This window comes from Leucoraja erinacea, chromosome 16, assembly GCF_028641065.1.
Source record: "Leucoraja erinacea ecotype New England chromosome 16, Leri_hhj_1, whole genome shotgun sequence".
Lineage (NCBI taxonomy): Eukaryota > Metazoa > Chordata > Chondrichthyes > Rajiformes > Rajidae > Leucoraja > Leucoraja erinaceus.
Window position 1 is genome coordinate 5,448,833 of NC_073392.1, and position 12,804 is coordinate 5,461,636.

General features: G+C 44.8%; 1 protein-coding gene across 9 annotated transcripts in view; it reads right to left on the bottom strand.

Moving 5' to 3' along the window:
• Positions 1 to 12,804, bottom strand: part of cadpsa (Ca2+-dependent activator protein for secretion a) — a 279,926-nt gene that overhangs the window by 140,312 nt on the left and 126,810 nt on the right. For all 9 annotated transcript variants that reach the window (XM_055647594.1, XM_055647589.1, XM_055647592.1 and 6 more), the window contains 2 exons: positions 12,495 to 12,606; positions 6,590 to 6,729 (listed from right to left, as the gene is read on the bottom strand). In XM_055647594.1, coding sequence (XP_055503569.1) covers positions 6,590 to 6,729; positions 12,495 to 12,606 — 252 coding nt within the window. The remainder of the gene's footprint in view (positions 1 to 6,589; positions 6,730 to 12,494; positions 12,607 to 12,804) is intronic.

The following is a 12,804-nucleotide window of genomic DNA, read 5'->3' on the forward strand; positions in this document are numbered from 1 at the left end:
GATAACATTCTGATGGAATGTCGTTTCAATTTTCCAAACAAAATTATTTTTAGCTTAATCAATTCCCTTGGTCATTCTGTCATTTAATGCAGAGCCAGGCTCCTCACAGTAACCGGAGATAAACTTCAATAACCCTCTACACTTGGTGGGCAAATAGTCCATGTGGCTCGGACGTGAGAGCTAGTTTAAATATACATTTCCAAGGAGTTTGACCTTCCCTACCTACAGGCCCACGATGACAATCTTTGTCAGTCCAATCACTTCACCTTGGGAAGGGACAAAGTTATCCATCCAGCTTCAAAAGGAAAAATGTGAGGAGGAAATCTTCATATAGGCCCAAGTAATTTGTTGTTGAACTATCCAATGTGGTTAAGGATGAAACTCCATCTTGTAGAGATAATTTGTACAGGTCATAGAGTCATAGAGAGATTTGTGGAGCCACAAACTCTTTGAATCACTTCCCTCTGGAAGGCGACTCCGGACTGTCAAAGCTGCCACAGCCAGACATAAAAACAGTTTTTATCCACGAGTAGTTGCTCTACTCAACAGCCAAAAATCTGTAGCCTCCCTTTGATCAGGTATTTTGTTGGTTCACATTGCTTGATCAATGGTGTTTTATCATGAATGTTTTATTATTATTAATGTTTAGTGTTTTCTGAGTCATTCGTAACTGTCACTGTGTGTCATGTTGTTACTTGTGGGCGGAGCACCAAGGCAAATTCCTTGTATTTGAATACTTGGCCAATAAACTTACTTACTTACTTAAAGGGAATTAATGAAATGTCTGTGTGGAACTTGTATGCTCTCCCTGTAACCATGTGGGTTTCCTCCAGGTGCTCTGGTTTCATCCCACATCGTGTGGGTTTATGGGTTAATTGGCCCTCTGTAAATGGCCCGTAGTGTGTAAAGAACGTGTGTGAAAGTGGGATAACATAGAGCTGGTGTGAACGGGGAGCTGATGGTCAGTGTGGACTTGTGGACTGAAGTGCCTGCTTCCATGCTGTATCTCTAAACCAAACAATGAAAACCATGATTATTGTGTGAACGGGAACTGCAGATGGTCAGTGTGGAGCTTGTGGCAGCATCTGGAGGAACAGAATAGGCCACGTTTCGGGTCGAGACCCTGCTTGCAGATCTCTAACACGGTTAAAACAATGAATCTAGTCGCAAAACATTGATTTTGCAATCACAAGTTCACACGATTTTGAAAATTGTTCACAGCAAGAACTGCAGGCATCTTTGATTTCAAAATAAATTAAAAATTGATACAGGTGGTCCGAAAGACCAGAAAAATGGATTTCAGAATGGAAGGAGATTAGGTAACTCAGCGGCTTGGTGAGCTGCAGCATCTATGGAGTTTGGAGGGATTTTAGGAATAGGGGGGCGACGTCGGCGACTTCGGGTCGAGACCCTTCTTCAGACTTCAGTGACTTCAGCGACATCGGTTAAAATCAAGATATGAATCTAGTCGCATGAAAGCATTTGAATGATTTTGTATAGATCCTTGCTCACAAGTTCACACAGATTTTGAAAATTGTTCACAGCATTTCCAAACTGACCTCCAAGCATCTTTGATTTCGCGGAGTTGGGACGTCCGGCCGCGGGCGGCGCTGGATTTTGGAGCGCCTCGCAAAAGTTGCCGGGGTCGGAACTACAACCGGCGTCGCCCGCGGGCCCCACCGGCCACAGCGCTGCGGAGCTTACTGCACAGCGACCCGGTAAGGCATTGACCGCTCCCCGCCCTCTCCGACCAGGGTGGGGACTAAGAAATAAAAAAACATTTAAGCAATGATTTACAGATGTTTAAGCGTTCTCCCGGTCTCCAGGGAAGCGGAGAATACAGTAGTACAGACCTGGGGTGACCGTGGGTCGTTTTGGGTCAAGTTTGGCGCCAAACGCGAGCTTTGGTGCGCAGACGACATCTGGAAAAAATGGCCGGTTTTCGGAGCTTTTCGGTTTCTGGAACACCGGATAAAAGGTTGTGCACCTGTACTGAGAAAATTCCAATGGGGAGAAGGCGGGAGAATGGAGTTAGGAGTGAGAGATAGATCACCCATGATTGAATGGCAGGGTGATATTGCAAATAATCAGGACAAAAATGTTCTTTGTAATCTACAATATTGTTTCCGTAAAATGACGTGTGCAAACTTGGTGCATGATAGTTGGGTTAATGGTGTATCCAAACGTGGATACCAATCATTGACAATTGGAAAGTTTCACTAGGTTCTGAATCATTTCCCTCTCCTTCTTTTCTTGAACTAGTGATTTGATAAAATGCCAGGGGTATTTGCAGACATTTTCAACGTCTCATTTCTGAGGTCTGAGGTTCCCACCTGCTTTAAGAGCATCAATAATACCGGTGCCCAAGAAGAGCAAGGTGACATGCCTCAATGACTATAGACCAGTGGCACTAATGTCTGTGGTGATGAAGTGCTTTGAGAGGTTGGTTATGGTGCACATCAACTCCTACCTCGACAAGAGCCTCGACCCACTACAGTTCGCATACCGCCACAACAGGTCAATGGAGGATGCAATTTCACTGGCTCTCCACACCGCATTGGACCACTTGGACAATAAAAACGCCTACATCAGGCTGTTGTTTATAGTTTACACCTCGGCCTTTAATACCATCATCCCTTCCCAGCTGGTTACAAAACGCACGGACATGGGCCTCTGCGCATCCCTCTGCAATTGGATCCTCGACTTCCTCATACAATGTAGAAACAGGGCCTTCAGCCCACTGAGTCCGAACCGACCAGGTTACGCGGAGAAGGCAGGAGAATGGGGTTCGGAGGGTGAGATAGATCAGCCATGATTAAATGGCGGAGTAGAATTGATAGGCCAAATGGCCTAATTCTGCTCCTATCACATATGATCTTATGATCAGCGATCCCCGAACATTAACACTATCCTACACACTCTAGGGACAATTTACATTTACACCAAGCCAATTAACCTACACACCTGTACGTCTTTGGAGTGTGGGAGGAAACCGAAGATCTCGGAGAAAACCCACGCAGGTAACAGGGAGAACATACAAACAGCACCCGTAGTTGGATTCGAACCCGGGTCTCCGGAGCTGTAAGCGCTGTAAGGCAGCAACTCTACCGCTGCGCCACTGTGCATATCTGCAATTTTATTTCTCGAAATCACTGTTGATTCTCATTTCACGGCAGAAACATATAACGATCTGTATCTGCGTTAAATACCACTTGAAATCTCTGTTCATTTTCTAATGCCGATGCTACCTCCTTCTTAATTGCCAGCTCTTTGCAAACCTGCCAGGAACCAGCCAGATAGCCTCAATTCTAAGGAGCATTAATCTGTTCTCGTCATTGTCACTTTGCCTGCAATAGATATGAAACAGAACAAAACTCTAATGAAATGCAGTTGAACGGCAAATAAATCACCAGTTCATGTCTAGACACTGGGTCTCATTCACCCAATAACCAAGCATGTACAGAATTAGTAGCAGAGGTGCTGCATTGGCAGAAAGCCTTGGTTTTTAATGGTGACATTGTAAAAATGACCTTGCAGTACATAGCCAGGAATAACTGTAACACAGGCTTATATTGTGTTACAAGTTTAAGCAGTCTGGGAAGGATGTCAGAGGGTATTGTTTTGGAGAAAGATTTAGACTCTGTCCTGTAAAGAATCATTTGCAGTGTCTGGGAGGATTTGCCTCCATGTCTGTCCCAGAGATTTGACTTTGCCTGTTTGTGTACAATGACGGTACCAACCCAGCAGAGCCAGACTTGAACACATCACAGGAGGCTGCGGAGGCCAAGTCAATAGACAGCTTTAAGGTGGAGATTGATAGGTTCTTGATCGGTAAGAGTGTCCAGGAATATAGGGAGAAGGCAGGAAAATGGGGTTGAGAGGCAAAGATAGATCAGCCATGATTGAATTGCTGTGGTAGGCTTGATGGGCCGAATGGTCTACTCCTGCTCCTACAACTTATGAATCATCAGTTACACGAGTAAAACACAGAGTGCTGGAGTAACTCAGCGGGTCAGGCACCATCTCTGGAGGATATGGATCAACTGATGTTACCGTTCAGGTCCCTGCTTCTGAACCACTGAGTTACTCCAGCACTGTATTTTACTCCAATAGGAGGCAATAGCTCTGGTTCAATGAGTAAGACATAGATAGAGTGGATGTGGAGAGGATGTTTCCACTGGTGGGAGAGTCTAGGACCAGAGGTCATAACCTCAGAATTAAAGGGCGCTCTTTTAGAAAGGAGGTGAGGAGGAACTTCTTTAGTCAGAGGGTAGTTAATCTGTGGAACTCATTGCTGTGGAGGCCAAGTCTGTGGATACATTTAAGGCACATATAGACAAATTCTTGATTAGAACGGGTGTCAAGGGTTATGGGGAGAAGGCAGGAAAATGGGATTAGGAGGCAGAGATCAGCCATGATTGAATGTGGAGTAGACTTGATGGGCCGAATGGCCTAATTCTACTCCTATAACCTATGAAGTATTTACAGGACATTCTGGTCACCCTAAGACACCTACAGCAGGCTCTTTATTCCAGTGGCAACAGGGTTAAAGAGGAAGCTTAACATATGACAGCTAATCTCCTTGTATATCTTGCTGGAGATTTGATCTTTAAAATGGCAATTTATTCATACATCAAATGCCATGTTACAGCAAAGTGAAAACCAAGTTAACATTCTGTTTTTATTCTCTATATATTTATATCACCCAACCCAGGTGACTATTTGCATGCTAACCACAGAAGCACAAAGTCTCTTGCCCAGAGTAGGTGAATCGAGGACTAGAGGACATGGGTTTAAGGTGAAGGGAAAAAGATTTAATAGGAATATAAGGGCCTGTCCCACTTACTCAATTTTTTCGGTGACTTGCCGGCAGGTCGGCGAAAATTTTCAAAATGTTGGCGACCAGAAAAAGGTGCGACTCTTTGGGCGACTACTCACGATCAAACAGGCGTCACGTGTCGGCATGTCGCGGGGTGAGGCCTGTTTGGGCGTGAGTAGTCGCCCAAAGAGTCGTGCCGTTTTCTGGTTCCTGCTGGTGTTTCAACATTTTGATTTTTTTCGCCGACCTGCTGTGACTGTGACGGGTCCCGGCAAGTCGCCGAAAAAATGGCCCTGAACATTTTCACACAAAGGGTGGTGGGTGTATGGAACAAGCTGCCAGAGGCGGTAGTTGAGGCAGGGACTATCCTAACATTTGAGAAACAATGGGACAGGTACATGGATAGGGCAGGTTTGGAGGGATAGGGACCAAATTCGGGCAGGTGGGACTAATGAAGCCAGTGTGGGCAAGTTGGACTGAAGGGCCTGTTTCCACACTGTGTCACTCTGTGACTTTAAGCAGATCTACACTCACATATTACAATTGCCCCATTCTCTATCATGCATCTTATACATTGTGAACGGCTCGATTGTAATCATGTATTGTCTTTCCGCCGACTGGTTAGCATGCAACAAAAGCTTTTTACAGCACACATGACAATAAATGTAGTTTCCACTAACATGTCAAATTACAATCTTTGTAGCCTAGGATTAGCTGGTAAAGTGCTGATTTACAAACTTGCTTCGGGTAACTCAAATGGCAACTGCAACACTGATCATAAAACAACCAGAAAGAAAAAACTGGATTTCAAACCATTCTACTTGCTGAAATTTAGGGCAAAAATCTGATACCTGAATGAAATTGAGTATTTTTAATCATTTATCAACACATCTATGTTTCATATAATCAAAACATAGAACATAAGACAGTACAGCACAAGAACAGGCCCTTTGGTCCACAGCATATGAGCCAAGACCATCATTCATCTACCTGTACATAACCCATATACCTCCAGTCCCTGCATTTCCACGTTCCTAGTCAAAAGCCTTTTAAACACCACTATCATATCTTCCACAACCACTCCTCCTGGCAGGCCGTTCCAGGCACCCACCACCCTCTGTGACCCGCACATCTCCCTTCAACTTTTCCCCTCTCACCTTCAAGCTATGCCCTCTAGTCTTTGATTTGTTTTCCCATCCTGGGAAAAAGACTCTGACTGTCTACCCTATCTCTGCCCCTTGTAGTTTTATATATTTCAAATCAGTTTTATTTACTTCAGGTCAGGGGATATGGGGAGAAGGCAGGAACGGGGTATTGATTGTGGATGATCAGCCATGATCACAGTGAATGGCGGTGCTGGCTCGAATGGCTGAATGGCCTACTCCTGCACCTATTGTCTATTGTCTATTGTCTAAACAGGTCTCCAGAGAAAACAATCCAAGTCTGTCTAAAGTGGCCCCAATAACATGATGTTAAGTAAACTCAAGCCGTGCATTTAAAGCACCAATCAACTTTCTAAAGCAGCATTCACATTCTTTAATAGACACAACATGCTGGAGTAACTCAGCGGGAAAGGGGAGAAGGAATTGGTGATGTTTTGGGTCGAGGCTGAAGACATGTCTTGATCCGAAGCGTCACCCATTCCTTCTCTCCAGAGATGTTGCCTGTCCCGCTGAGTTACTACAGCATTTTGTGTCTATCTTCAATTTACCTATCTTCCCATCCGCATTCTTTACTTGCAGCAAGCGTGTTTATGAGCTGCGCACTTACCCACAGTGTTTCATGTTCTGAGGCTTGTCCATCCGAACCGCCAACTTAATTTTCAGGTCCTGATCTGTACTGTTTTTTGAGACGATCATTTTGTGCAAATCGGCTGATTTTGGACTATTGGGTGTAGGATGCAAGACCACCTGAAAAAGAACATAGAATTCATGGCACTGAACAGACTAGACAGGTTAACGCTGAATTCGGTTGGCATCACGGATAAACATGTAATGGAACTGTAGGTTCTTTACCAAAACAGTACTGCTGGAGTCGTAGCTATTCAGAAGCTATAAGACATAGGAGCCCAATTAGGCCATTCGATCCATCGAGTCTCCTCTACCATTGGATCACAGCTGATCTATTTTTTCCTCTCAACCTCTTTCTCCTGCCTTCTCTCCGTAACCTTTGACACCCTGATCTAATCAAGAACCTATCAATCTCCGCTTTAAAAATGCCCAATGACTTGGCCTCCACCGCAGTCTGTGGCAATGAATTCCAGTCATAGATTCATAGATTCATGCAGATTAGAAACAGGCTCGCTGGTCCGGGTTGGGTACTTTTTGGCGCTGCTGTTTCAGCACCGCTTAATATAAATGTTGCGGAGGGTTGAGGTCCCGACCACGGGGGAAAATGGAGGAGGACTGGCCAAATTGTGTGCCTTCCACCACAGTGATGAATGCTGTGGTGGATGTTTATGTTAAAATTTTATTGTGTTTTTGTGTGTGCTCTTTATCACTGTATCGCTGCTGACATATTCATTTCACTTGCACTTTTTGTGCAATGTGACAAATAAACCGTGTTTGTATTGTATTGTATTGTATTGTATGTAGGTTTCTGTTGCCCCCTATAAATTGTGTCATGAATTTTCCTATACCCAAAATAAAAATCACCAGCCAGTAACTAATCTTAATCCATCTAAACTTTCATCTTAATTCATCTAAATATATAGCAATAAGTATATAACGATAGTAAACCTGAAGCTAAACCAATAGAATGCATTTCGAGACTTTGTAATAATCTATTGTCTACTTTGTTAATGATTGCACTTTAAAAATGATTAGTTTTTACCCTCAATCTTCTGCTCTCTACCTGGTTGTAGTGGTTTTGGGCGTGTGTTCAAATGGAGGCGCCGAAACGGCACCGCCGAATGGTACCATTCCGCACTGGCCCAACCCGTCCATTTACACCTTAGAAATCAAACTAAAATTAACTCCGGTAGCACAGTGGTGCAGCTGGTAGACCAGCGCCAGATTCAGTCCTGACCTCAGGTGCTGTCTGGGTGGAGTTTGCACGTTCTCCCCGTGACCGCGAGGGTTTTCTCCAGGTGCTCTGGTCTCCTCCCACATCCCAGTGATGTACGAGTTTATAGGCTAACTGGCCCTCTGTAAAACTATCCCTAGTGTGCAGGGAGTGGATGTGAAAGTGGAATAACCTAGAACTAGTGTGAGTGAGTGATCGCTGGTCGGCGTGGATCAGTGGACTGAACGGCCCTTTTCTGTATTTTTCAATCCACTTAATTTCAAATTTATATACGTTTGACTACATCTGCCATATCTCAAGCTGGAGGGACCAAGAGGTCTACTCTGCCAGCTTCCGTTCCTAGTCATATGTCTTAATTCACATGTATTTCCATTGCATGTTATTCATTTCAGGATCTTAGGTGAAGCCCCACTGCTACTGGTATTACACAATATTTACACCATGTTTCTAGTGAACCAGGTAAGCATGGGACTGGAGGAATTCCGCGCGCTCACGGTGAAAACGTGCAGACTCCACAAAGACAGAGAGAGAGAGAGAGAGAGAGAGAGAGAGAGAGAGAGAGAGAGAGAGAGAGAGAGAGAGAGAGAGAGAGAGAGAGAGAGAGAGAGAGAGAGAGAGGAGAGAGAGAGAGAGAGAGAGAGAGAGAGAGAGAGAGAGAGAGAGGAGAGAGAGAGAGAGAGAGAGGAGAGAGAGAGAGAGAGAGAGAGAGAGAGAGAGAGAGAGAGAGGCAGCTCATTTTATTAGTACAGGTGTCAGAGATTATGGGGAGAAGGCAGGAGAATGGGGTTCAGAGGGAAAGATACATCAGCCATGATTGAATGATGGAGTGGACTTGATGGGCTGAATGGCCTAATTCTGCTCCTATTACTTCTATTGCAGGCATTAGGGCAGCACGGTGGCGCAGCGGTAGAGCTACAGCCTTACAGCGCCAGAGACTCGGGCTTGATCCCGACCACGGGTGCTGTCTGTAAGGAGTTTGTACGTTCTCCCCGTGACTGCGTGGGTTGTTCTCCGAGATCTTCGGTTTCCTCCCACACTCCAAAGACGTGCGGGATTGCAGATTAATTGGCTTGGTATCAATATAAAATTGTCCCTAATGTGTAGGATATTGTTAGTTAATGGCGATCGCTGGTCGGTCTGGACTCGGTGGGCCGAAGGGCCTGTGTCCGTGCTCTATCTTTAAGGTAAACTGAGCTAAACTACCATTGTGTACTAGGGTTAGTGTTAGCACGCACAGACATGGAGATGTGACAAACGCAACAACACTGGCATGACAATAAAAGTATTTTTTCTAGGAACAAACTTCTTTTCATCATAAAATATGACAGCAGATGAAAATAGCCAGTTAAGAAAATTTTGTTCAATTTGATTTTCATAATTTAGTATTTTTAATAGTTTGTTGTGAAATTAACTCAAAGGAATGTTGTCTCTGCTCCTTCACTGTAAGTTCACCAAATATCCCATTAAGTGAATAAATAGGCTTTCCATCACACTTACTATCCTGTCCGTTAGATTTGGATTGTGCATTAATCTGTTGCTGATGCCTTTTATTGTTGCAGTTAGTATTGCATATCTGTTCATTAGTGGATGATGTGCCTTTATCCTTTACTAACGTGTGTACCTGTACAGTCTTTATTTCCATTTCTGTCATAGCTACATTATCTGTCCCCGATGCAGAATCCTCAGAGGCAATACTCGCACGTTTATCTATTTACTGCAGCATCTATTTGCAACAAATTAACTTGTGTAATTTGCCGATGCTGCTGTCTGTACAGTTGCACAAGCTCGTTTGTCACCATGCGCTCGCCTCGTATAACTCCCCTTGTGTTTCTGCCCGATACTGATGTACCTATTTGTACAGTTACTCGTTAATGCTGTAGCTCTCTTACAATGTGGAAACAGGCCCTTCGGCCCAACTTGCCCACGCCGACCAACGTGCTCCATCTACACTAGTCCCACCTGCCTGGGCTCGGCCCATCACCTTCTAAACCTGTCCGATCTATGTACCTGTCTAAATGTTTCTTAACCGTTGCAATGGTAACTCCTCTGGCAGCTCACTATCCTTTGGGTAAAAACGTTACCCCTCAGCTTCCGATTAAATCTTCCCCCCCCACCTCACCTTCAACCTATGTCCTCTGGTTCTTGATTCCCCATACTCTGGGTAAAGGATTTGAGTATAGGAGCAGGGAGGTTCTACTGCAGTTGTACAGGGTCTTGGTGAGACCACACCTGGAGTATTGTGTACAGTTTTGGTCTCCAAATCTGAGGAAGGACATTATTGCCATAGAGTGAGTGCAGAGACGGTTCACCAGACTGATTCCTGGGATGTCAGGACTGTCTTATGAAGAAAGACTGGATAGACTTGGTTTATACTCTCTAGAATTTAGGAGATTGAGGGGGGATCTTATAGAAACTTACAAAATTCTTAAGGGGTTGGACAGGCTAGATGCAGGAAGATTGTTCCCGATGTTAGGGAAGTCCAGGACAAGGGGTCACAGCTTAAGGATAAGGGGGAAATCCTTTAAAACCGAGATGAGAAGAACTTTTTTTCACACAGAGAGTGGTGAATCTCTGAAACTCTATGCCACAGAAGATAGTTGAGGCCAGTTCATTGGCTATATTTAAGAGGGAGTTAGATGTGGCCCTTGTGGCTAAGGGGATCAGGGGGTATGGAGAGAAGGCAGGTACGGGATACTGAGTTGGATGATCAGCCATGATAATATTGAATGGCGGTGCAGGCTCGAAGGGCCGAATGGCCTACTCCTGCACCTAATTTCTATGTTTCTATGTTTCTAAAAGACTCTGTGCGTTTACCCTGTCTATTCCTCTCATGATCTTGTAACCTCTATACGATCGCTCTTCATCCTGCTGAGCTCCAAGCCTGCCCAATCTCTCCCTATAGCTCAGTCCCTCGAGCCCTGGCAACATTGTTGTAAATCCTCTCTGCACCCTTTCCAGCTTGACAACATCTTTCCTGTAATATGGTGACCAAAACTGACCACAATACTCAAAATATGGCCTCACCAATGTATCCTACACCTGTAACAGGACCTCCCAACATCCACAATGTATTCTCTGACTAATGAAGCCACAATGTGCAGAAAGCCTTTCCGATCACCCTATGTGATGCCACTTCCAAGGAACGTTCAAGATGTACTTGCGTTTTTAGCTGCGACTGGTAAATTTGTCTGCCTGCCTATTGTGCTATTATCTATCTGTCTATTACTGCTATTTTTGTTTCTTATCATTGCATGCGTCTGTTACAGATGCGGATGTGTGTCTACCCATCACTGTTAATTCAAGGCCATCATTTCTGGGGAGGGACACGATAGAACGAAGACAGATTAGCAGCAAGATACCATGAATTAACAAATCCCCTCGTTTCCTGCCTTCTTCCGTCAGCTTCTTGGTCCAAATCCGTGGGGAAAAAGGGGATTGCAGAGTTTTCATAATAAGGGTGGGGGGCGGCACAGTGGCACAGCGGGTAGAACTGCTGCCTCACAATGCCAGAGACATTTCACACAGAGGGCGGTGGGTGTACAGTACAAGCTGCCAGAGGAGGTAGTTGAGGCTGGGACTATCCCAACGTTTAAGAAACAGTTTGACAGGTACATTGGGGCCTCTCACATCGCAGAGGCAAAATATAAAGCTCCAATTGAGGGCAGTAGTGGAGGAGCCCGTGGAGAATTGTCCTGGGTATTGGCATCATGAGATCAGATAAAGTGCTTGTTTAGTAGAACAAGGACAATGAATCACAAAGTCATGAGTGAAAGCCTCAGGACATTCTTTTCGGAAGGAGATGAGGAGGAATTTCTCTAGCCAGAGGGTGGTGAACCTTTGCCACAGATGGCTGTGGAGGCCAAGTCAGTGGATATATTTAAAGCAGAGATAGATAGATTCTTGGTTACACAAAAAAGCTGGAGAAACTCAGCGGGTGCAGCAGCATCTATGGAGCGAAGGAAATAGGCAACGTTTCGGGCCGAAACCCTTTGGGTTTCGGCCCGAAACGTTGCCTATTTCCCAAGGGTTTCGGCCCGAAACGTTGCCTGTTTCCTTCGCTCCATAGATGCTGCTGCACCCGCTGAGTTTCTCCAGCTTTTTTGTGTAACCTTCGATTCTCCAGCATCTGCAGTTCCCTCTTAAACATAGATAGATTCTTGATTAGTACGGGTGTCAGGGGTTATGAGGAGAAGGCAGGAGAATGGGGTTAGGAGGGAGAGATAGATCAGCCATGATTGAATGGGGGGGTAGACTTGATGGGCCGAATGGCATAATTCTACTCCTATCACTTCTGATCTTATGAAAGGCTCTGATACACAGAGCAGCATTTGCTTGTGATGGGGAATGACAAGACAAAGCAGGCCAGCGGGCGATATGCAGTCTGCCAGCTGCAACAAATGGAATGATTCTGATCCGAGCACAGAATGCACTGATTACGTTCTTATCAGGATGTTTCTAACCGCACCGGAAATAAAGACTGCTCTGTTTGATTGTTATTTTCTAAGACAGTTTGGTAAGTGATATGGTCTTGAGTGTGCAATAGGAACTGAAAAGAGCTGCTTTGGCAGCAGTCTCCAAGTGTAATCAGAGCAGACTTGGCACCGACTCGCCTGGTATAAATCATTAATTGCAGGAAATAAGAAGCACATACCCGACCGAGCTCTTTGTCCTCTAGAGCTAGCACGCCTGTGCTCTCTGTGAAGAGTTTCACCTTTACTGCAGGAAGAGGGTGTGTGCTGGTGAAGTCACCTTGGGTACCCCAGCTACAGGAGAGAAGCCATATCAGAAGAGGTCAAACTTGCTTATACGCACCACATTCACAGCTTAAGTAAAATAAAAATCAGTTACTGGCATAATGTGTTATTGACATCGTTATTGCAAAAATCAGCTATTGCATATTTATAAACGCATGAAATAAGTATTCTTATTAAAGTGCACATTCACCAAAATCCTTAACTACA